Source organism: Armigeres subalbatus, chromosome 1, assembly GCF_024139115.2.
Source record: "Armigeres subalbatus isolate Guangzhou_Male chromosome 1, GZ_Asu_2, whole genome shotgun sequence".
Classification (NCBI taxonomy): domain Eukaryota; kingdom Metazoa; phylum Arthropoda; class Insecta; order Diptera; family Culicidae; genus Armigeres; species Armigeres subalbatus.
In genome coordinates, this window is record NC_085139.1 from 110,175,568 (window position 1) to 110,201,535 (window position 25,968).

General features: G+C 39.8%; 2 protein-coding genes across 2 annotated transcripts in view; one reads left to right on the top strand and one right to left on the bottom strand.

Annotated features, from left to right (window-relative positions):
• Positions 1-128: 128 nt before the first annotated feature.
• On the top strand, positions 129-25,401 carry LOC134204770 (aminopeptidase N-like). Its single transcript, XM_062679580.1, has 5 exons — positions 129-696; positions 22,847-22,993; positions 23,054-23,189; positions 23,253-25,070; positions 25,134-25,401. Exons 1-5 carry the CDS (start codon positions 179-181, stop codon positions 25,386-25,388), a joined length of 2,874 nt encoding a protein of 957 aa, XP_062535564.1. The 5' UTR covers positions 129-178; the 3' UTR covers positions 25,389-25,401.
• The window catches only part of LOC134204782 (uncharacterized), a 47,476-nt gene continuing 46,870 nt past the window's right edge, over positions 25,363-25,968 (bottom strand). Inside the window, exon 12 of the mRNA XM_062679585.1 lies at positions 25,363-25,928. Coding sequence (XP_062535569.1) covers positions 25,385-25,928 — 544 coding nt within the window. The 3' untranslated portion in view covers positions 25,363-25,384. The remainder of the gene's footprint in view (positions 25,929-25,968) is intronic.

Here is a 25,968-nt window from a genome sequence, read left to right on the forward strand (position 1 = left end):
CTACGCCATTCATTGATAACCAGCTATTAAACTGGGATTATGCCTGATGGTTGATAACAGATAATGCCAATTCAATAGATACAATTGCCATTAACTGTTATCAGTTTGATAACGAATCGAACGTTGGGAACAGGCTGATTCGGTTGAATCTCCAGAATTTTCAGTACTGTCAGTAGTAATGGCTTCGATCGACGCCAATCAGACAAAAATGTTGCTTCTTGCCTCGCTGCTTGCATTTTCAATCCTGGCAACTGCAGCGGATGCTGCAGCCCCAACCATCAATTCACCCACGCTGATCGAACGGGCATCAACTGTCGATGAAGGTTACCGCTTGAGCAAGATTTCCGAACCGTTGTCGTACAAATTGTATCTGGACATCAGTGATGAGAATTTCTATGCCTATCGTGGATCTGTCGACATCGAGATGCGGTACTTAGATACCGGTAATTACTTCTATCTGAACAGTGCAGGAGTCGTAATCGACAGCGAAAGTATCAAAGTGGCTAAATTGGGTGGAGACGACATTCCCGTGGCTAATTTCATTTCTATGGAGCAGTACGAACAGCTGTACTTTGGCTTTAGTGAGAGATTGGAACAAAATGAAACTTATACAGTGCATATTGAGTTTTCAAATAATATCGGAACGGCACTCAAAGGATTGTATCGAAGTAGCTACACGGTTGGCAACATAACGAGGTGAGCCTTTTGTACCCTGAGATAAGAAACACCGGTGATGACTTAGCAAAAGCTGAAATTCAGTATTGACGTATCAATTGTTATCTATGTTTGGTGATTTTATTAGACACGGATTAGGAGATGCCTCAATACATCATATCTGTACATATGAAACAAAGTTAGCGCACGTACGACTAAGCATCTTTCGAGATTTGAAAGACCGATGTGAGCTGTATAAAAAAAAACTTGAAAACAAAAAAAAAATGTTACAGATATTTTACGAAACTAGCTTGACACACTGTTGTATAGATTCACAAAAGCTGTAACTTGATATCTCAAAAGTTGTTTTATTGGACTTTGAAATCAATATTGTTCGTTTTTCTGTGGCAATAAAATTGCATTTCGAGTGTCTTATCTGATCCAAAGGGCTAGAACCGTGATTACTCGTAATCATCGCAGTCAAAAAACGTGAAAATTGACGTATTTCGGATTAAAGCGGTTTAAAGAACAATAACTCAATGGATCGGTTTTCCCTAAATTGTTTGATTTCCTCCGCTTCTTATGGAACGTACACACGGTCAAGCCGTTTGACCAACATTGACTCCACCTCTCGTTTATTCAAACATCCATAAAGTTTTACCAACAGCGACACGAACAATCAATTTATTCGACCAACAATATCACACACGAACGACCGAAGCACCAACTCGAGCACCAACCATCAAAAAATATATGGGGGTTTGTGCAACTTCACTACAAATGCTCAAACATGTTCGGCGAACCTTGACTCCACCCCCGACAACTCAAACCAAAATCAAACCGTTTTAATTTTTTCCAACCGAGCCGCCAACTGTCAATTGGTTGTTTAACCCTTAAGAGACTGGGACGACACTTTGACCATACTTTTGGTCATAGCTCATGACGCCGCGGGCCGATTTTCGGAATTTATATAGTTTTACAAAGGGGAATAGCAGCACTTTCTAATGCCGTTACGAAATTCCGGTTCATAGATTCCCGTCCGGAGGAATAACCGGAAATGTAGGGGACACCTCGCATATTTCCATGAATCGAAGGTCAAATTTTAATTGTAGTCAATAGTATTCTAATAAAAATAGCCCAAATCGACAATTATATTAATATATGGTTGCCAGGAATCGATATCTGTGAATCAATAGACCTATATTGACAACTACGTCCATTATTCCGGGACCGGAATCACCGGTATGTGGTTCCGCAGGTCCAAATCAAAATTTCAGAGAACCATGCCATGCGACACATCAAATTACACTGCCGCGACGAGATACAGCCAACGAAAGTATAATCGGACCGTTTTGGTCACATGTGACCTCTCTGGCACAGGTTCCGGTACCCCACTATCCGGTTCCGGAGGACCAAATCAAAATTTCTGAGAACCATACCATGCGACACATCAAATTACACTGCCGCGACGAGATATGGCCAACGAAAGTGCAATCGGACCGTTTTGGACATATGTGACCACTCTGGCACAGGTTCCGGTACGCCACTATCCGGTTCCTGAGGACCAAAGCAAAATTTCAGAGAACCATACCATGCGACACATCAAATTACACTGCCGCGACGAGATACAGCCAACGAAAGTGTAATCGGACCGTTTTGGACACATGTGACCAATCTGGCACAGGTTCCAGTACGCCACTATCCGGTTCCGGAGGACCAAAGCAAAATTTCTGAGAACCATACCATGCAACACATCAAATTACACTGCCGCGACCAGATATGGCCAACGAAAGTGCAATCGGACCGTTTTGGACACATGTGACTACTCTGGCACAGGTTCCGGTACGCCACTATCCGGTTCCAGAGGACCAAATCAAAATTTCTGAGAACCATACCATGCAAACATCAAATTACACTGCCGCGACGAGATACGGCCAACGAAAGTGTAATCAGACCGTTTTGGACAAATGTGACCACTCTGGAACAGGTTCCAGTACGCCACTATCCGGTTCCAGAGGACCAAATCAAAATTTCAGAGAACCACACCATGCGACACATCAAATTACACTGCCGCAACGAGATATGACCAACAAAAGTGTAATCGGACCGTTTTGGTCACATGAGACCACTCTGGAACAGGTTCCGGTACACCACTATCTGATTCCGGAGAAACAAATCAAAATTCCAGAGAACCATACCATGCCACACATCAAATTACACTGCCGCGACAAGATATGGCCAATGAAATTGTAATCGGACCGTTTTGGACCCATATCACCACTCTGGCACAGGTTCTGGTACGCCACTATCCGGTTCCGGAGAACCAAATCAAAATTTTAGAGAACTATACCATGAGACACATCAAATTACATTGCCGCGACAAGATATTGCCAACGAAAGTGTAATCGACCTTTTTTTTACACATGTGACCACTCCGGCACAAATTCCGGTACGCCACTATCCGGTTCCGGAGGACCAAATCAAAATTTAAGAGAACCATACCACATCAAATTACACTGCCGCGACAATATATGGCCAACGAAATTGTAATCGGACCGTTTTGGACCCATGTCACCACTCTGGCACAGGTGCCGGTACGCCACTATCCGTTTCCGGAGAACCAAATCAAAATTTTAGAGAACCATACCATGCGACACATCAAATTACAATGCCGCGACAAGATATGACCAACGAAAGAGTAATCGGACTGTTTTGAGCACACGTGACCACTCTAGCACAGGTTCCGTTGCGCCCTGATACAGTTTCCGCGACGAGATACGGCCAACGAAAGTGTAATCGGACCGTTTTGGACAAATGTGACCACTCTGGAACAGGTTCCAGTACGCCACTATCCGGTTCCGGAGGACCAAATCAAAATTTCAGAGAACCACACCATGCGACACATCAAATTACACTGCCGCAACGAGATATGACCAACAAAAGTGTAATCGGACCGTTTTGGTCACATGTGACCACTCTGGAACAGGTTCCGGTACGCCACTATCTGATTCCGGAGAAACAAATCAAAATTCCAGAGAACCATACCATGCCACACATCAAATTACATTGCCGCGACAAGATATGGCCAATGAAATTGTAATCGGACCGTTTTGGACCCATATCACCACTCTGGCACAGGTTCTGGTACGCCACTATCCGGTTCCGGAGAACCAAATCAAAATTTTAGAGAACTATACCATGAGACACATCAAATTACATTGCCGCGACAAGATATTGCCAACGAAAGTGTAATCGACCTTTTTTTTACACATGTGACCACTCCGGCACAAATTCCGGTACGCCACTATCCGGTTCCGGAGGACCAAATCAAAATTTAAGAGAACCATACCACATCAAATTACACTGCCGCGACAATATATGGCCAACGAAATTGTAATCGGACCGTTTTGGACCCATGTCAACACTATGGCACAGGTGTCGGTACGCCACTATCCGTTTCCGGAGAACCAAATCAAAATTTTAGAGAACCATACCATGCGACACATCAAATTACAATGCCGCGACAAGATATGACCAACGAAAGAGTAATCGGACTGTTTTGAGCACACGTGACCACTCTAGCACAGGTTCCGTTGCGCCCTGATACGGTTTCGGAGGACCGAATCAAAATTTTAGAGGACCAGACCATGCGACACATCAAATTACACTACCGCAACCAAATATGGCCAACGAAAGTGTAATCGGACTGTTTTGGACACATGTGACCACTCTGGCACAGGTTCCGGTACGCCACTATCCGGTTCCGGAGGACCAAATCAAAATTTCAGAGAACCATACCAAGCCACATATCAAATTACACTGCCGCAGCAAGATATGGCCAACGAAATTGTAATCGGACCGTTTTGGACCCATGTGACCACTCTGGCACAGATTCCGGTATGTCACTATCCGGAGGACCAAATAAAAAATGCTTAGAACCATCGAATCGAAATTTCAGGAATTGCAATTGAAGCGTTTTGGGCTCATTTGGCCTTTCAATTTATCCAAAATGCACATACTAGCTCGAGGTCTGGAAGACAATATCAAAATATGCATGAGCTGTAGTATGGAACCCACCAGATAGTAGTGTATCAAAGATACAGGGACAATGAAACAACATATCATGAGCATGAGCAGGGTAACCGTACAACTTGTAGCTGCTACTTAGTGAATGACTAGAACTTGAGAAATTGTATTGACCACCAAGTGAATAAAGCTTGAATTTTTAGCTATCCATGTACAAATTTTGGAATTTCAATGCATTGTGGCATTGACTTAGTAAGTCAGTGGCCGTTACAAATATTTAATAAACACTATATCTTACTGGTCTCCGAAAGGTAAAAGAGAACAGGTGTCCGTAAAAAATAAAAAACTCCACAGATTTATAAAAGAATGTTTTGAAAATCCTCAAAATATTCCGGAAATTATACAGCTACTCCCTCAAATTCTTATTCTTATTAGTCCAATTTCACTTTCGTTGGCCAAATCTTGTCGCGACAGTATAATTTGATGTGTCGCATGGTATGGTTCTCTAAAGTTTTGATTCGGTCCTCCGGAACCAGATAGTACCGGAACCTATGCCAGAATGGTCACATGTGACCAAAACGGTCCGATTACACTTTTGTTGGCCATATCTCGTCGTGGCAGTGTAATTTGATGTGTCGCATGGTATGGTTCTCTGAAATTTTGATTTGGTCCTCCGGAACCAGATAGTGGCGTACTGGAACCTGTGCCAGAGTGGTCACATGTATCCAAAACGGTACGATTATACTTTCGTTGGCCGTATCTCGTCGCGGCAGTGTAATTTGATGTTTCGCATGGTATAGTTCTCTGGAATTTTGATTTGGTCCTCGAGAACCGGATAGTGGCGTAGCGGAGCCTGTGCCAGATTGGTCACATGTGTCCAAAACGGATCGATTACACTTTTGTTGGTCATATCTCGTCGCGGCAGTGTAATTTGATGTGTCGCATGGTATGGTTCTCTGAAATTTTGATTTGGTCCTCCGGAACCACATACCGGTGATTCCGGTCCCGGAATAGTGGACGTAGTTGTCAATATAAGTCCATTGATTCACAGATATCGATTCCTGGCAATCATATATTAATATAATTGTCGATTTGAGCTATTTTTATTAGAATACTATTGACTACAATTAAAATTTGACCTTCGATTCATGGAAATATGCGAGGTGTCCCCTACATTTCCGGTTATTCCTCCGGACGGGAATCTATGAACCGGAATTTCGTAACGGCATTAGAAAGTGCTGCTATTCCCCTTTGTAAAACTATATAAATTCCGAAAATCGGCCCACGGCATCATAAGTTATAACCAAAAGTATGGTCGAAGTGTCGTCCCAGTCTTTTAAGGGTTAAACTAGCCACCCTATAACCAGAGACCGGCGGAGTGAAAAACTGTCGAAATGGCAACGTATGAAAATGCATGAAATCGTGAAAATAATACCGGCATCACTTGAACTTTTTGCCTGCTTCTTATGGATGCAAAAAGTAAACAAGTCGAATTGGAACCGCTTTTGACGGTTCGATTGGAAACAAGATGGCGTCTTCGCCGATCTCTTATTATAGTATTTCTAGTTTGAACAACTTCACACACGTTCAAACAATGCAGCAACCGAAGCGTTTTCTTGGGGGCGGAGTCAATGTTCGTCAAACTGCTTGACTGGTGTGTACGTTGCATTACTCATGCACTACTACACCGTTTGGCTGGAAATCTGTGTCTAAAGATCAAGGTCAAAAGGTTTAAGGACAAAAGGTCGGAATGACAAAAGGTCGAAAGGTCGAAGGTCAAAAGGTTGAAGGACAAATGGTCGTAAGGTCAAAAGAAAAGTGGAAAAATGAAGAAAGGTCGAAGGAAAAAAGGTTGAAAAAAAAATAACTGGCTCGGAAGGACAAAACATCGAAGAGACAAAAGGTCGACAGAAAAAAAAATCGAATAGCCAGAGATTGGAGACTTCGTTCTATTAATCATAGGCTGTTCTTACGAGTTCTGCCTTCTATTTTAAACAGATGTTATTCTTTACCGTTTACTCAACCCAAATTTTTGTTTTTGCTCAAAATCATTATTTTGCATTTTAAAACCGATCTGAACGAATTTTAATCCACAGTTTCATAATTTCACCTTTTTAGAATTTTGTTTTTCTAGCTTAGAATTAATTTTCAACCAGATGTGAAAAAGCATTGAAGTTTATATGATTGATCGATATCAAAAACTTTTTGAATTCTGAACAATTAAAACTTACAAAAAATATCAAAGTACTCCGTTTCAAAGCGGTCCTGGGCGTTAGAGGGTTACAAGTTGACTTTATTAAATTAAACAACAATGATGGTCCGTTCGAGGTCAGAAGAGGACCTGAGGGCGCTCAATGTTCAGGGCGACTGGAAGCGATTGGCCCAGGATCGAGTCCAGTGAAGGTTACTCCATTCGGCGTAGGTTCATAGAAGATAGAAGAGCTGTAGCCCATCAAGTATCAAGTAAGATGGTCCGTTCACAAATTACGTAACGCAAATTTGGACAAATACAAACCCTTTTCTACTTTACAGCGTAACGTAACGGGTTTGACAATTAAAATGAATTTATCATGTTTGTTTATAATTACTTCAAAACAAATTATACTCTCGTCTTTTGAGCACATAAAAATAAAATTACATACTATCATAGGAAGATGGTATGTTGCGCCAAAAATATATATGTATATATATATATATATATATATATATATATATATATATATATATATATATATATATATCAGCGATTCCACGGGAAAAGAATAGAAATCATAACTTTTGAACCACTGGATCGATTTGTAATATTTTTTTATGGATAGAAAGCTTATTACTTCTAGTTCTTACTAAAATTTTTGGTTTGGTGTATTGGTGTACTCAAATTTGCTAAAATGGTCAAAATATTCGTTTCTTAAGATTTTTTAAATGTTGGACCACAACGACTATATATTTTTATATTTTTTTTTATGAAAATTCAAATATTTTTACATAACATATCGAAAAATTAGAAATGTTCATCGAGCCGTTTTTGAGTCACATTTTTTTGAAAATTTCAAGTTTTCTGCCCATACACACATGGAATGGACGTTCAGCGATTCCACGGAAAAAGAATAGAGTTGAAAAAAAAAGTTGTCCAATTTTGCACAAAATCGCTTGGTATGTTCTTCATCGAAAATAATTAGACCCGTATTTTTTTATTTTTTTATTAGGGTTACCATGTTCGATATAGGGTTACCAGAAAAATCGCTATTTGTCGAATTTTTTTATTTTAAAAACTTTTGAACCACTGTATCGATTTGCAATGTTTTTTTATGGATAGAAAGCTTATTACTTCTAGTTTTTACTGAGTCTGAGAGTCTGAGAGAATCTTAGTTCTACTATATTGAGGAATGGTAGCTCAAATCTCAAAGCTTTAGACTACAAGCAATGGTTTTCTCTGATTACCTTCAATTAAAACTCAGCATTTAATTTGATTATTTTTATTTTTCATAATTCATCAAAAAAAATATTACATAGCAAAATTCTTACAATTTAACACACTTTTCTTCATCTGAAAACGAAAACCGTTTCACGATAATGTAATTTTCATTTTGTGGCTTAAAGTAATGAAACGATTGTGTCCCAGAGATTTGTTTTACACGAGTATACTGCCCATGATCGCATATTTGTAACATTTGCATTTTTTTCGATTTTGAGTTTATCTTATAAATTGTTACAAAATTGTTGGATCTTTAAGCAGGACAGATGAAATCAGGAGGTTTGTTCCGAAAAAACTTGAAAAAACTACCAAGTTGTTTTGTAACATTGAGCAAAATGACCGCATAACTGTAACACTGGAGAATTCTGTCGCCTGTATGCCTTGTGTATCGAACAAAAATTAACGCAACAAATTCGTACTCAAATATCAAGTAATGTCAATGTTGCTACCGAAGATTTCGAATGGAAAACGTTTTTATATATTTTTTGTCAATTTTTAGAAAATTATTGAGATTTCCATACTTATGCGTATCACAAACATTATCCTTCCATTTCTCCCATGCCTACTTTTGTCGATTGTTACAAATATGAGATCATGGGCAGTATAACGGTTCTTTATTTTCTTTTCCATTGCATTGTAATCTTTTTCCGAGAAAAACTCGTAATATATTTTGGAATCTACTTTAGAAACAGCCCAAGAGTAAAGTTCGTATGCAGTTGTAATATGATGGCCTTGTAAACTTGCTTTTGAAGCGTTTCGCTTTAGAACACCTCCTAAAGCGTCACAAGGCCCTTTTCCATGGCAAGTGGCAAAAAAGTTCCACTTTGCTTTAAGACCGAAGTCCTTGTACATGTGGCACAAATTGAAAGCAGTCATCTTATTTTTGTATTGACTGCCTGATCCATCAGAAAAAAATGGATATTTTTCAGGTAAGGTAGCTTTTTTTAATGAAATTCATACAATTTGTTATAAACAGCCGAACGGCAACATGGTTATGTTTAGTAAATTCTGCGATTGCTATGAAGCTTGTAAACTTTAAATTTTGTGCTTCATCCTTATAATATATGGCAAAAGGATGGATTGTGCATTGAGCGTTTGCCCAATGAAAACCTTGTATAGCGTCCTGAATAACAAAAGAGTAATTTTCAGAGAAGTCAGCAATTATAATGCAATCAGTTGCTTCCAAATTAGTTTTAAGTTGTTTTAAGTAGTTTCCTTGTTGCTCTGCAATAAAATTATGCGGAGATAATTCGCTTAATTTTTCTAAAAATGTTTCCACATACTCTTCTGCATCCATTCGCATTGAATTTAAATGACAACGATCAGTTTGCTTCCATTGTTTAAATTCCAAGGAATCGACATTTTCAAGAAAATTCATCAGGTCATTCTCCAGTGTCTGCGTACCCGGGCAATGGCCACAGGTTTTCAACCAACATTTCTCTGTAGGATTTTCACAAAGTATTTTAAAAAAGCAAGTCATGATACGTTTTTAAATGGTTATGAATAAGTTTCTTGTCCTTGAGGGTTTTAAACATTAATTTAACATTCTGATGATAAATGCATACGCAAACAGTATGCGTTCCACTTGAACCAGCTAGAATACAATTTTTTGGGCGGCTGCTGGAAAACATTGAAAATCCAATTTTAAAAGTAAAATATTGCTCTTTGAAAATTGAATAAATTTCACGAAGGTTACATAAAAGTAACCTGCGCTGTACATGCACTTTTTCTCCTGCCATATTTTCAATAACGAAATCCCTTTTCCCAGGACATGCTCTGCTTATCTCGTCACTATTATAAAAGTCCCTAACTACAGTTAGAGTATCATCGCTCAAAGACAACATATTTACTCTGGTCTCCGGTGTGCTCATAAAACCTTTTTCAATCTGTAATTTCTTTGCACGTTGAGCAGTTCGTTGCGAAACACCGAATTCTTGCATCATTTTGTATGCAGTCCAGGATTTGGGAAGGGAAGTTAGAATCCTATATCGATCGTTTCTGTCAGATATTTCATCAAATTTTGCCTTCATTTGTTAAAGAATTACCTGACCGTCTCCGGGTTTCTGGGCACCAGCGCTACCAATTGATTCAGCACTCGTTGATTCCAAAGAAAACAAAGATTCTGAAAACAAGATGGAAAAATAACTATTAGGAGCATGTTTCTTCATATAATGTAATACATATTGTATTCGATTATTCTATTTTGTTGCATGATAGGCAACTGCTCTCCAAATTGAGCTACTAGGTCGGATTAGGTAAGATTATACGGAACTGATGTTTTTTCAATTTTCTGAATAATCGAGTACAACTAGTATAACGTAGCAAATCATGATGTCTGAATGAACAAAAAGAAGAGATTATTCTACTAACCAACACTAGGAACAGCGTCAATTCCCGATGATCCAGCGGCATTGGGATCGATTATTTCGAAACCACCATTATTGATGTTTGCTGGTGCGGCACGGCGAAATTATTGGTGTCTGATGGTCCGGCAACGGCGAGTTCATCAAGTTTCGATGGTTCAGAAACGGTGAGTTCTTGATTTTCACATTCTATATTAACTGCACTTGGAGCTGCTGGCTCGTTTCCTTTCTTGATAATGCGATAAAGTCGGCAATAGCAGGTATTACAAATGTGGGAACAGCTTTTATCCAATTTTATTCTCCTTTCCGCTGCATAATCATACAGTTTAGGAGTAAGTTTCCTGTAACAATTACTCCAAACATGGCAATTTGAGCATTCGTGCTTCATTGTATTAAACGTTTCTTCAGTAAGGCAACTGGACAATTTCACTGATTTTCTTGACTGACATATACTTTATCTTATAGACCACTTTAAATAGTCCCTTTGGGTATCATTTAGGTAGAGTGAACAAGAAAAAGGAGACAGATGAATCATAATCAAAAAAGAAAATACAATGAACTACCTGCATCAAAAATATCGAAAACATAAAAACAAAGCAGGTAACCTATTGTATGGATCGCTGAAAACCAACCTTTTTGAAAAACGACATATTGCTTTGCCGATTTTGGAGAATGAACTCATCAATAACAACACCAGACTATTCCGATTGAATTATTTTCAACTATTGCGATTCGTAAATTCTTCTAATAAACGAGACCAAACAAACACTCTTGAATAACATTTTCATACTTTTGATTTAATTTGAGCTATTTGAAATAGTGGAGAATAACGTCATTCCATGTGTGTATGGGCAGAAAACATGAAATTTTCAAAAAAATGTAACTTAAAAACGGCTCGATGAACATTTCTAATTTTTTGATAAGTTATGTAAAAATATTTGAATTTTCATAAAAAAATATAAAAATATATAGTCGTTGTGGTCCAACATTTAAAAAATCTTAAAAAACGAATATTTTGACCATTTTAGCAAATTTGAGTACACCAATAAAAATTTTAGTAAGAACTAGAAGTAATAAGCTTTCTATCCATAAAAAAATATTGCAAATCGATCCAGTGGTTCGAAAGTTATGATTTTTTAAAAACAAAAAATTTCGAAAAATAGCGATTTTTCTGGTAACCCTATATCGAACATGGTCACCCTAATAAAAAAATAAAAAAAATACGGGTCTAATTATTTTTGATAAAGAACATACCAAGCGATTTTGAGCAAAATTGGACAACTTTTTTTTTTCAACTCTATTTTTTTCCCGTGGAATCGCTGTATATATATATATATATATCGAATGATCATTTTGATAAAATAAAGAGTAAAGAACTTGTTTCAGCAATCAAAATTGAAGTAAATAAAGCCTAGCATCACTATTTCGGTTCCGAGCGAGTGAGATGCGATAGTTGCGAAGTAAGTAGTGAGGGAAACAGAAGCAAGATGTGAGAAGTGAGGATGCTGAGAAGCAAGAGGTGAGTGGAAAGATATGAGACAGAAAGAAGAAAGAAAAAGATGGAGGAATAAATAAGAAAAAAGAAGTAAAAATAAGAAGAAAAATTACGAAGAAAGAAGGAAGGAGTAAGAAGAAAGAAAGAAGGAGGGAAAGGAAAAAATAAAAAGGACAAAGGGATAACAAAAAAGCAAGGAGAATGAAGGAATAAGGAAATAAGAAGGATGAAAACGGGAGATAGTAGAAAGAAGAGGGAATAAGAAGAAGAAGAGGGAATAAGAAGAAGAAGAGGGAATAAGAAGAAGAAGAGGGAGTGGATAAAAGAAGAAAGAGGAAAGTATAAGAAAAAGTAAATAAGGGAGAAGAGGGAAATAGGTAAGAAGAAAGAAGAAGGAAAAAGGGAGCCAAAATGGGATGAAGGAAAGTGGAAAGAATAAAGATAAATTTCCCAACTTTCAATTCTCACATCTTACTTCTCACAAGTCACAACCTACTTCTCACTCCTCGGTCCTCAGTTCTCACTTCTCACTTATCATTTCTTATTTCTCACTTCTCTCTTTTCACATCTCACCTGTCACCCCTCATTCCTCATTTTCCCCTCTCACTTCTTACTGCTCACTACTTATCACTCAGCACTTCTCACTTCTCTTTTCTCGAATCCCACTTATCATTTCTTACTTTTCACTTCTTTCTTCTCACATATCATTTCCCATTCCTCGTTTCGAATTTCTCGTTTCTCATTCTTCACTTTTCGCTTCTCACTTTGCACTTCTCAATTCTCAATTCCCACTTCTCACTTTTCAGTTCTCACTTCTTACTTCTCACTTACCTCTTCTCTCTTTCCACTTCGCACTTTTCGCTTTTTATTACTTACTTTCTGCTTCTCACTTCGAGCAGTGAGTGGTATTGAAAAATCATGAAGATTGATACATCGCATGACACTGTTGATATGGATCGATTAGTGGCCACTTCCCCCAGGGCACCTGATCCGGGGATATGGCCAGATGGACACAGACAGAAAATACGCGCAATTGCCAGCAAGGAACTGTTATTGTTAAATCATGAAGTTTGAAACGTCACATGGCGTTGTTTGATTCGGATCTATAAGTGGTCACTTCCCCCAGGGCACCTGATCCGGGGACATGACCAGATGGACACAGACAGAAAATATACGAAATTGCCAGCAATGAACCGGTATTGTAAAATCATGAAGATTGATACGTCGCATGACGTTGTTTGATTTGTAAGTGTTGGTTATGTTATGTGATGAGTGTTGCCGAGAAATTCGTGGAATTTTAGTGTTATGCGTGAATTGTTTGTGAATGGCAGGTAAACTCGTTTTTATGTGTAGGTTTTCCATGTACAGTAGCGACTACAGTAGAGCAGGGCGTGATTAGCCTTCACCACCCTAGAAGACCGCAGCCAACCACTCACCATAGTCCTTCAACCCAACACCAGAGGCCCATAAGCACCATCGTCGAGCAGCCATGAAATGGTGGCGTAACTAGGTTGATGGAATGATGCGAGGTGACTGACCTGAAAAAGGGGGTCATGACCTCAGAATGCGGGAAACAAGCCCAAAACCGCTTTACGAATTATAACATCTGTCGATGAATTCTTATTTTACAATCATTAATTTGCTGAGAAAAGGATTTTTTTCCATGCCAAAATAATCTATCTGGGAACGAAAACTATATGAGTTTCTGGATCCAACAATACCAGAAACTTAAAATGGGTGGATATTTGACAAAGTAAGAGTAGATTGAAGGAAAAAACTTACTGATAAAATAGGTCTGCACAGTAAAGGTTAAGAAGAGCTCACTGATGAGGAAAACACTTGTAAGGACGTGGCCAAGTGTGTGGAGAAACCCGGATCCACTTAATTGAAGAATGGGGCAAAATCTATAATGACAGTGGATATGTTTATCTCTGCAACTCCATCTACGACCTTTTGACTTTCGACCTTTTGACCTTCGAAATTTTGTCCTACAACCTTTGGCTGCTTGCCCATATTTACCAGCTCATATGATGAGATGATGATGCCATTTTGCTACGGCCGCACGAAACGGTTTAGAGACAAAAGGTTGAAAGGACAAAGGTCTAATGATAAAAGGTCGAAAGACAAAAGGTCGGAGAATTCAAATGATCGAAAATTATAAAACGTCGAACGGGATAAAAGCTCGAAAGGACAAAACGTCGAGAAGGGCAAAACGTCGAAAGGGACATAAGGCCCTTCTTTCTTCTTCTTTTTCCTTCTCCATTCGTCCTTCTTCCATTTTCTTCCTTTTTCCTGTTTTCTCCTCCCTTCTTCTTTATTCTTTCTTCTTTTTTCTTCCGTCTTTTTTTGTAACGACTCTGTGTTAAACTGCAACGAGATTCCCTAAGAATCCCATTAAACAACTGGCAGTATGTGACTGTGACGTCTCTCAAGAAGAAGGGAAATTGTTACTCTCGCGCTACGTTGTTAAGGTGAAGCGTTGTGACACTCAAATTTGTATGTAATTGTGCCATAAGAATCATCAACTGTGGATTTGTAGTGGTGGAAACTTCCAATACCAATTCAGTATGCATACACGTGGGATTAATTTTTTGTTAACATCCGACAACAGTAAACATTGCACGCATTCGCAAGAATTCAACCCAATTTAGGCGCAGTAATAATCAATACAGTCTAAGTATGGGATTCGCTGATGGAATTTGTTAGAAAAGTTTTTAGTTTTTCTTTGATTTAGGTGAATTATCATGGATTATGTTTTCACGATGCTGGCTGTTTATGTTTACATCCTCAACCGTTGTTGCCAGCTGCTCAAACGCACCAATAACAAGATCATTTTTTGCTCCGATTTTTCAATTTTTACAACGCACTTCAAAACAGACTCAATAAGATATTATTATTGCATCAATACCTAATGCGTTAGGAAAAGATTGATTAATTTTATCGATATTTTACATGTTTCTGCTATGATTTCACAATAGTTCATATCGACATCACTGTCTGCTGCTGATCAATGATTGCTTGCATACGACGCTACCGACGACGAGCCGAGTGTTGAAACTGGCGACGTCGTTGGCATGGTGCGTTACTGGGGGGAATTTTTTCACTTTGTTAACATGCTTATATATCTTCCCTAAATTAGCGCTATGTGATAATATCCTTATATCGCCGCATAGATTGAACTTAGAACTAATTCAAGATTTACTTTTTTAGTGAGAAGATGGTCAGGTATGTTGGCAATATAAGAATTAAATTTATCTGTGCATATCGGGGTGGGTGGGGTAGGTGATTGTTTGACTGTGTTGGTAAGCCGCAAGGCAGCCATTCTGAATGACATGTCATGAAGCCTTAATGGCACCACCTTAAGGTCTCTCTCACCATCCAGAAACCAAGAAATTAACCGACCATGAGAAATCTGAGTGTCTGTGCAGTGAGGTGGCTCGCACCCACAGCAATGAGGATTGCATACGGAATTGTGGAACACACAGAGAAAGGATCTGGAAAGAAGATCATCGGATCGCGTAATGGATGGCAGATGAGGATTAGCCTTGAAGGAAATTCCCATCTGTATTTGTAGATGACCTAATCCAACAATAGCTCCGTAATTTTTGCCCTGCTATGAGGCAGATAAAATTGGAAGCCATCGATCACTTTCGTGAAACCCAGCAATTGAGTCATACGACAAAAATTACAACCAGGGAACGTTAGCCTAAAAAATTTTGATATTATATAATCGCATAAGTGTCAGAACTATTAGAGTGAGGTGAGATAAGACTGAGTACATCAAAGATATATTTTAATGAAATCCAATTTATAGAACTAAAGAATTGTCGGAATTTTTTCTTAAAAGTTAATCCAAAGTGCGAGGAGTGAAACAAGCATAGGTAAGCCTTTTTGATGCCTATTTGATCAAATGGCCACAAAACTAATTTCGTTGTGGGATAGTTTCCCTTCAACGAGGGTTTTTTTTTTTCTTGGGTTTAGACCCCTAGGGCTTGAGACTCGGATTGGTATCTTGCCCTGAATCACCGATCTCACCAATATGCGGTGAGTAGAAAAGAAGTAGAAAAAGTAGAAAGTAGAAAAGAAGTCATCGAGAGAATCGCGCATCGTGAAAGAGAGTCGCACTTGCGGCAGCCGCAGATAGATTCTGAGCCGAGAGCCTTGTCCTCTGGATTTCCACGCCAACTCGGCGCACCATCATCCATTTATATCTCGGTGAGCAACCGGGTCACCCATCTCGAGGCACAGAGAGAGGAACTCATACTAGTTGCCGCCGCTGGACAGTTCCACAACAGGGTACCTTGCCATCGCGACCTTCTGAGTTGCAGTGAGAGATAGCGTCACAGAGGCCATCTCGTCTGCAGTTCGATCTGTAGCAACGACGTCCAACTTAAAAACAAACAATTGTAAACCTCCTTAGACCTAAAATACAATTATTTCTTCGCGAAAGTGTGAACTGTTTTCATGATTAGTTTTTTTTTCTTCAAATCTGAGATCTTCGTTCTAATTGAATGGATGGATGGATGGTCAAAGAATCACGAGTGTTTGAGCCACTTTTGAAAATTCGCCCAAAGATAGGGTCTCAAAGCCAGACCTATAGAAAGCGTCAGCAGTCTCTCTAACCAGGGAGTGGCGCTTAAGCTGCTGTACGTTGTGTGCAGAACACGAACGTTTATATTATTTTTTATTTTACCTTTTTCATCTTTTCGTCCTTTTGTCCTTTTCGACCTTTTGTCCTTCCAACTTTCTGTCCCATTCTACATTTTTTATTTTCGAGCTTTTGTGCTCACGACCTTTTGTCATTCGACCTTTTTTGATACATTCCATAGAACTGTCGGACGGCCGGAACCAAGCTTCCGTTTAATCTTAGATTAATAATACATTAATTATTAATTGTCTAAGGTTTAATGCACTTGCCCTTCTCCACAATGGAGAGGACGTTTAACCCGTAAATGCCCAAGACGAACTTTAAATTTTGAAAACCATGTATCTCGGAGGTTTTTAAAGGTTTTTATTCAGAATTTCCACTAGAATCAAGGAGAATAATCATGTACATGCCAACCCTTCCCTCCGCACCCTCCCCTTTTTATAGTTCTGAAAACTAGGTGACCCAAAAGTGCAATTTTAGGCAATTATATATAGAACTGGTCATATTTGACGATTTAATGATTCGTTGATCAGCCCGTACTAACAGGGCTCTTCAATATAATTCGATTGTATGAGATTTGTGCAAATAATTTAACAAGAACTATCATAAGGCCTCCATTGCTTCACCAACGCACATGTTCCAGGGTCTCCAAATTGTCCGGGAGTTGAGTTCAATTGCTCTACAAGGTCAACTACGCGTGGTATCAATCCGAAGTCCAATGCAGATGTTCTATGTTGAAGTGATGAAAATTTTCATTTATTTAGAGCAACTTCACCACAATCTTCCAGAGGTATTGGAGGCCTTATAGTAGTTCTTGATACATTATTTGCACAAATCTCATACAATCGAGTTTAATCACTCAACCAAGTCCAACGCAGATGTTCTAGGTTCTCCAAATTGTCCGATAGTTGAAATCAATTGATCTACCAGGTCAACTACGCCTGGCATCAAACCGATAGCAACCCAACGTGTCCATATAAATCCTTAGAGCCCTTGTGAATGCTTTACCATTCAAACAAGTTCAACGTAGATGTTCTAGGGTCTCTAAATTGTTCGAGAGTTGAGTTCAATTGATCTACCAGGTCAACTATGCCTGATAGCAACTAAACTGATAGCAACCCAGCGTGTCAGCGTGCAAGGACTTTAGAGACTCGCTGGGTTGCTATTGGAGATGGGCGCTCCGCTCAGGAGCTGTTCCAAAGATTCGCTTCCTTACATTGAGCTGATGAGCCATGGATCTTTTTTAAAGAAGCCCAGCTCAGCAGCTCACTTTAAATTGATGACATCATTGTCAAACACGCGCCTAGAGAAACTCCCTCGAGCGTACGCACTCGAGTACGCGCGCTGTTGTATTTTGTACAGCACAAACGAAAATACCACGCTCGCGGTACACAACACAAGCGAGCTTGTATGAGCATTCCAGTCCAGTACCGCGCACGTGCTGATCGTTTATTATTTGCACCTCAAGCACCATCAAGCCAAGCGACAGAACCATCTAGCCAAGCAACAGAAATCATTTCTGCTACAGAGAGGAATAAGAAACACACAAGCAAAAATAATCTAGCTTGCCGCCTATTTCTTAACCCATACCCACATACTCGGCGCTACGAACGGACACACAAAAGATACCTAGTAGTGCGGTAGCGAACGAACAGTACTAAGCAAAAGATCCGAAGATCCGAACAACTCTCAGTTCCGCTCATGTCGTCGTCCAGCTCGAAATTGCTGTGACATGGAAGCGAGAGCTGCGCCACTAGCTCAGATCCGTGCGACACGAATCTCGATCCGGATCAGTCGTGACCGATTCTAGCGAGCGAACCGTGTGCTTCAAACGAACCGAGCTGGGTGCTGTGTCTTGCACGGATCGGATCTTTTACTTGCAACGGGTTTTCCCGCCAGCATACTGCTATATGTGCACTCGGTTTGTTTGTAGCACCGTGCTCTGTATTTTTATTACTCTTACTCTATTTCTCTCGCATTTCGGGAACCAATATAGATGAATGGGCTCGCTTGTATGAAAATGTCAACTACGCATGGTTAGAAGGGTTAGAAGCGCGCGCAAACAAGGCATTGATTTACTGCACCCAGTATGAAGAGAAAACTTATGACACGTGATATGGTTCATATACATATCAGAGACTAGGGACTGAATTATTTAAATTAACGATTTGAGAAACGGTATCAACAAAATGTAACTTAGAATTATGAATAGAAAATAATGTTGAGTTAGTTTTTGTATAGAAATAAATGTGATGGTTCTAAATGAACTCCTAGACTTCAAAACTAGACGGTCAGAAAAAGCGTAATAAATGTTATTAGTTTAAAATTGTCGGTTTTTCAATAGAAATTATTACCTCACTGTAGCTAATGATGAATGAATGAATAAATTAATGAATGACATAAATTTTTCAAATTTTTGAACAATAATTAAAATAATAATATTAACAATTATGTTTTATTATATGTAGCATTAAAGAACTGAAGAGCTGATCCAAGGAGCTGACTCTTTTCAATGAGCTGAACGGATCAGATCCGCTCACTGCAATGAGCTGTTTTGCCCATCTCTAGTTGCTATCAGTTTGATTCCAGGCGTAGCTGACCAAGTAGATCAAATAAATTCAACTCCCGGACAACTGCAAGACCCTAGAACACCAGAGTTGGACTTATTTGAATGCATTCACCCGCTCGGAAAGATGTTCTAGACATCTACCGTGATATCTCTGAGACAAAAAGATGAGTCTCCTAGATATTTTTCTTCGATGTCTAGAACCTGTCAGACCTCAAATCCGCCTCAAATGCAACAACCGTTTAAACCGGTGTCTACCTCAAATTTTAGACGAGTAGACCGATTGAACCGATAGGGATTTGACAGGTGTGGTCTCTTAGATTTTACCTCGATATCTTCTAGACTCGAATACCACGGGTCTTCTAGATTTCTCCTAGATGTGGGTACCAAATTGCTTCTTCTTTTTCTTTTCTCTGTTGATATTTACATAAAAATCCATGAAACACCGCATTTTTAGGAAGATATAAAACATCTCTTTATTTTTGTATATTGATAATTATGGTTAAATATAAATTGGGGAAAACTAACTACGGTGCATAGTGGGTAATCGGATAGGAAAGAAACTGGACATGTGCATAAATCCACGGAATATCAACCAGATCCTTATCGTCGGAAAATCGGTTTCTACGTGTGATGACCTCGGTGATGACTCGGAGTGTCGTTCAGTTGTTCGGGTGTCCCCCATGGGACGGAGTGGCATGCGTAGTCAGCGTCATCACGATGGGATGGGGTAACGTTGGAGGTTGTCTCATCCCAACGGAATCGACGTTTCAAAGTCGGCATCGTGCTCTTCACTACATAGTCGCTTCCGCCAATCCGTTGCGATGGGTGTTATCACCGGGGTTTTACGAAAGGAATTACACTGTAATGTGCTGGCGTAGCGTCCAAATGCGTACCTTAAGTCAAGACAAAATTTTCAAAACGACTTATCTGCTTTTGTAAACAAAGATTCAATCGACGATTTGAAGAAACTGATAGCTCTCCCACGCAAACCAACACCATCAACAGGTGGCGGAAACCTTCACCTACCTGTTGATGGTGTTGGTTTGCCTGGAAGAGCTGTGAGATTCGTCAAATCGTCGTTTGAATCTTTGTTTACAAAAGCAGATAAGTCGTTTTGAAAATTTTGTCTTGAAGTATCGTCCCAAGGGTTTTGCTTCCCTTGCCCTGGTTCATCACAACGAAGATCAGCTGCAAAATGAGATATGAGAAAATTAGTTCAATTCGAGTCAAGTACGAGACACTGAAGACGGCCTTACTGTTGAGGTCGAAATACGTATTTGTCAAACAAAAAACAAAATGTAAAACTTCCAAAAATGTTCGAGATGTACGGTGCGCGTGCGAAGCGAATGATAAAAATGAAAAAAACATGGCGCGTGGCATTTGATCGACGAGTGCACCGGTAGATACACACACAATTGTAAATAGCCGAATGTACCATTATACGGGCCCGAGTATAAATGAATCTTGACTAAGGTGGTTTGCGTCTTTTCGAGGTAGATTCCTGTTCGCTTTTAGACATCCTTCCATGCGGGCACATGAGCTCTACACACTTAAAATAAATCGCCGACTTCGGTAAAATTTTACCGAAATCTCAACTGCTGAACTGTTCGGTAAATTATTTTACTGATTTTCGGTGATTTTGACAGTTGAGCAATGGAAAAAATTACAAAAAATCTGTAAATTAATTTACCGAACAGTTCAGCGGTTGAGATTTCGGTAAAATTTACCGAATACTGTAAAATGAGCTAAGTGTGTAGGGACTTATATGGATACGCTGGGTTGCTATCGGTATGATATTAGGCGTAGTTGACGTGGTAGACCTGTTGAACTTAACTAAGGGACAATTTGAAGACCCTAGAACTAGGGCTTCCATTCCCGGAAACGATTTCCCGGGAAATCATATTTCCCGGGATTCCCGATTCCCGGGATTTATGTATCAGTTTCCCGAATTTCCCGGGAAATGAACATACTTAAATATTTTGTAATAATTATCTTTTTTTTTAATTTGATGATAACGGATTTTGGGGTATCAATTACATTTTTTTACTAGCATCATCTCACTATTCGTTTTTCTTTTGAAGTTTAAGAATACAGTGCATTCCAACACGTGTTGAAAGAGAGGCGAGACAAAGAACCGGTTTATATCTATCGTTCGTTTATTCAGTAGGTCCAAACGTCGGTAAACGTTGTGAAGTCGAATTAAAAATTTAGTGTCTGTGGTGAAACAGCAGAGCTACCAATGTTCGCAGATATTCAGGCAATAGCAGTGACCGCTTTGGCAGATTTGTTCTATTATTGTCAATGGTATTTTAAGACCTTCAATCCGAAAATACTCATATTCCAAAAACTCGTTTGTATTTTGAGATATTTCTGAAATATTTCATTTGAATACTTTATAATATTGGTGGGCTAACAGATCTTGATGGAAAACAGATTTTAGGCCTTTAGTATGCGATCATTACAACTGTCTTACAACGCTAAACTTTTGCAATTTGATGCGTTTCAGGTGCTGTTCGGCATTTCAAACAAAGGAAGAATTCTCATTTCAAATATTTCATTCATCTGCTTTAAATACATTCAAAGTCGAAAACGTTTTCAAGTGGACGACATGAATAAAAATGGCTTATTCTTAAAAGTTGACTAGAAGATTCTATGCACTAAAAGAATTCGTCGAGTATATTTAAAGTTCATGTTAGGAATATTTTGGTGATAATAGAAGAGAATCTCTCGAAGCCGTCGTTGTCCAAAAACTGAAAAAAATGCGAATACAACCTGAAAAAGTTTTAAAAAAAAAATATGGAAAAGTAGCACATAGCGGAGCTCATCAGGACACTGCAGATCTTACTTTTGAGCCAGAGCAGATGCTGATACCTATGACATGGCGAACGTTTTGTAGAAGGAGTTAACGCTTTTCAAGCTGAACAAAAACTTTCTCAGGCTTTCAACAACTTTTTCATCATTTGAGGGCCAAATAGCAAGAATCACTGATGTAGAATGTAAATTTTCGAAATCATATTTTACGACAAAATTTAAACTACGATTTTGAATTTGGTTTCGAGAGTTTTTTTTTTTATTTCCCGGGATCCCGGGAAATCCCGGGAAATATTTATTTCATTTCCCGTTTCCCGGGAAGTTGTTTCCCGGGAAAAATGGAAGCCCTACCTAGAACATCTGTATTGGACTTAATTTAATAGTGAAGCATTCACAAGGGCTCTAAGAGCTTTTATGGACACTATTGGTTGCTATCGGTTTGATGTCAGGTGTAGTTGACCTGGTAGATAAATTGAACTCAACTTCCGGATAACTTGGAGATCCTAGAAATTCTGCGTTGGACTTATTTGAATGGTGCAGTATTCGCAAGGGCTCTAGGGACTTGGACACGCTGAGTTGCTATCGGTTTTATGTCAGTCGTAGTTGACCAGGTAAATCAATTGATATCTTCTTCTGTACAATTTGGAGACCCTAGAACAACTGCGTTGGACTTATAATAAAATAATAAATAATCAAACCACTGAAAGTCGTGTTCGGAAAGTTTGGTTTCTTTCGTATTCAAAGTGTGTCAAACAAGCGTAATCACCAGTAATATAAATTTTCGATTGTACTTCATTCTTTCCAGGTTCATCGCCACTACGCATTTCGAATCGACCTATGCGCGAACCGTTTTTCCATGCTACGATGAGCCATCCTACAAAGCTTATTTCGACGTCACAATCCGACATCGCTCTGAATACCACGCATTGTCAAACATGCCAGTACAGAATATGTAATACTATTTGTAACCAATTCAAGAAAGCCATCGTCTAACAGATTATTTTATCATTAGAACCCAAGATGATGAACAGCATTCAACTACTCAATTCGAGAGATCACCTTACATGTCAAGTTTTCTACTGGCGTTCATTGTATCTGATTACCAAACTTTGTCAAAAGAAGAGGATCGTATCAGAGTATATGCTCCGGTAGGAATCAAATTGTACTGATGATCCTTGCGATAATATTAACGATTCCAATTTGTGTTTCAGGAGAACCAAGTGCAACACACAACCTACGCCCTGGATTTTGCTTCGAAATCCCTGCAAATGCTGGAGGGTCTCCTGGGTCACAGTTTCCAGCTACCGAAAGTTGATCTGATCGCCATTCCGGACTTCAACATGGGTGCCATGGAGAACTGGGGTCTCATAACATTCCGCGCCGTTTACCTGATCTACGACGAAGCTACTACTACGGCTCGTACCAAGCAAAACATTGCCGATCTCATTACGCACGAGTTTGTGCATTCGTGGTTCGGCAACGAGGTGACTCCGGAGTGGTGGACGTACCTTTGGTTGAGCGAGGGATTCGCGAGGTATTTTGAGTATTACGTGACTTCGCAGATTGAGATCGAATGGCGCCTGTGGGAACAGTTCATAGTGAATAACGTACACTCGGCGTTTTCGCAAGATGACAAAGCTGGCAATCGACCGATGAGTTTCTACGCTACGGAACCAGATGTTTTGAATGGTTTGTTCGACTACGTGGTGTATGCCAAGAGTGCTTCGGTCATTCGGATGTTCCAAAACGTTATTGGTTTCGGCGCTTTCATTTACGCTTTGAATGATTACATTAGTAGCCGCAGCTACACGACTACAACGCCCGATTATCTCTACGAGAGCTTGGAGAAATTTAATCAAGCTCCGCTGCCGGACAGCATTAAAGTTGTGTTCAACAGTTGGGCAGACAATGCCGGTTATCCGGTAGTGACGGTAACTAAAAATGGAAGATTTGTTACATTAGTCCAGAAGCGATTCTGGATGCCTGTTGAAGGGGTAGCTGCTCCCGAAGATACTAAATTTTACGTGCCAATCAACTACGCTACTTCTGCGGAGGCTGATTTTGAGGATACATCAGCGATCGATTGGTTGACACCAACTGTTTCAGAATTCATAAAAGAGCTGCCAACGGATGTTGATTGGGTCCTGGTCAATAAGCAACAGACAGGGTTTTACAGAGTGAACTACGACAGTGTAAACTGGGCTGCGTTAATTGAAGTTCTGAAATCAAATAACTCGAATACCATTCCGGTTATCAATCGTGCCCAATTAGTTGACGATGCAAGCAATCTAGCCAAAGCAGGGGAACTGAGTTATGAAATTGCTCTTTCCCTATTGGAATATTTGGAAAGGGAAAGTGAGTACATCCCTTGGAGCACAGCTTACAATGCGCTCATCCATTTGAACCGAATGTTGTCTAGTAACATAAACTACTCTAGATTCGAAGACTTTTTGCGGAAAATCACAACCAACATTTACGCAAACGTTACCCTAAATGCGACTGACCACATCGCTAGACTTCATCTGGGAAATTCCGTATACTTGGCGTGCTACTTCGGGGTGGATGAATGCGTTAATGATGCTCAGGCCATTATGGTACAAATCATGAATAACGCATCCTATTTATGTCCTGAGGAGGTCCAATCTGCTGCATTTTGTGCCATTAATAAACATTTGCCCGAGCTTAGCCTAGATTTGATGCAAACGATGTTCGATCAATACCTGCCCATAGACAACAATGACAATGGCTTGCTCGGCCGTTTCATCACCGGAATGGGTTGTACCAGGAATGAAACACTAATTCAGTTGTATCTGGCTTTGACCGTTACCAACCTGCAAGGGTTCCAGTTTACAGGATCGGAAAGGAATCAGATATTGGTGGCAGTGCTGAGCGGCAGCTACGAAGGTCTCCGCGCAAGTTTGCAGTTCATGTTGCAATATTATCCGGACATATCATACCTGTTCGGAACAGTGACCAACATATTCACGGAAATCGGGAACAGAGTTAACGACAAAGAAGGACTGGACACGGTAAGCATTGAATGCATAATGGCAAAATGTTCAGAGGCGCAGTACTAATTCCCGTTTTTTTAGCTTCAAGAAATCATCACCAAATATGAAGGAGTATTCGCAGATTCCGTGAAATCTGCTGCCAACGCGGCACTGGTCCAAGCCGAACGGAACGTCGCGTGGGTGAACAAGCACTCGGCAGCAATCAGCAGCTGGCTAGTATCGAACGATTACACACTCAGTACAACAACCGTCAGTCCGGGCGGAGGAGGGGCTTCTTCAATTGTGGCCGGATTCCTTTTAACCCTTGTCATGATGCTTCTTGCTATAATACACTAAGCCAAACGATAAATTACACTTTTGATCCATCCAAAATGATGACTTATCCGAGTGAACACTCCCACCGCATCGTCTTCGCAGTCAGTTCCCCGGGTATAGAGGCCTACCAAGTAAGCAACCTCTTTCTCATCCGTTCCTTGGGCGTAGAAGTTGTAGATTCCGCTTCCGGCATCGTGACAGATGCTCGGCTTATACTTCCCAAAAGGTCCCTCGAACGATACGCACAGTTCCGTGGACGTTACGTTGGAGAATCGTTTCTCCTCGCACCGTTGTTGATACAACGGGTAGGCTTGTAGGTCGAACAACTTTTCCTTTGTGCCTAGGACGCTCAACGCAAATGGGACGTGTGTGCGATTCTTCCATAAGCAGGCTGGGATCACTTCCCCACTGACAACGATCGCGGTCTTCAGCTTCAACAGGGCCAGATTGTTCTCGTGGCTATTGTCGGTGTAAAGAGAATGGACTACAGTTTTCTCAACGTCGTGTTGTTGACGGGTGGTTTGTCCAATTTCAACGAATAGACTTTCATCACTGGAGAACCTGCAAAAAAACATGTTAGTTATACATTTTACGAAAATTG

Bases quoted from the DNA above. Each gene is read 5' to 3' on its own strand.
- LOC134204770 (XM_062679580.1), top strand. From the start codon at position 179: ATGGCTTCGATCGACGCCAATCAGACAAAAATGTTGCTTCTTGCCTCG. The intron at 23,190-23,252 runs GTAGGAATCAAA...TTTGTGTTTCAG, and splicing joins GTATCAGAGTATATGCTCCG to GAGAACCAAGTGCAACACAC. The intron at 25,071-25,133 runs GTAAGCATTGAA...CCGTTTTTTTAG, and splicing joins ACAAAGAAGGACTGGACACG to CTTCAAGAAATCATCACCAA.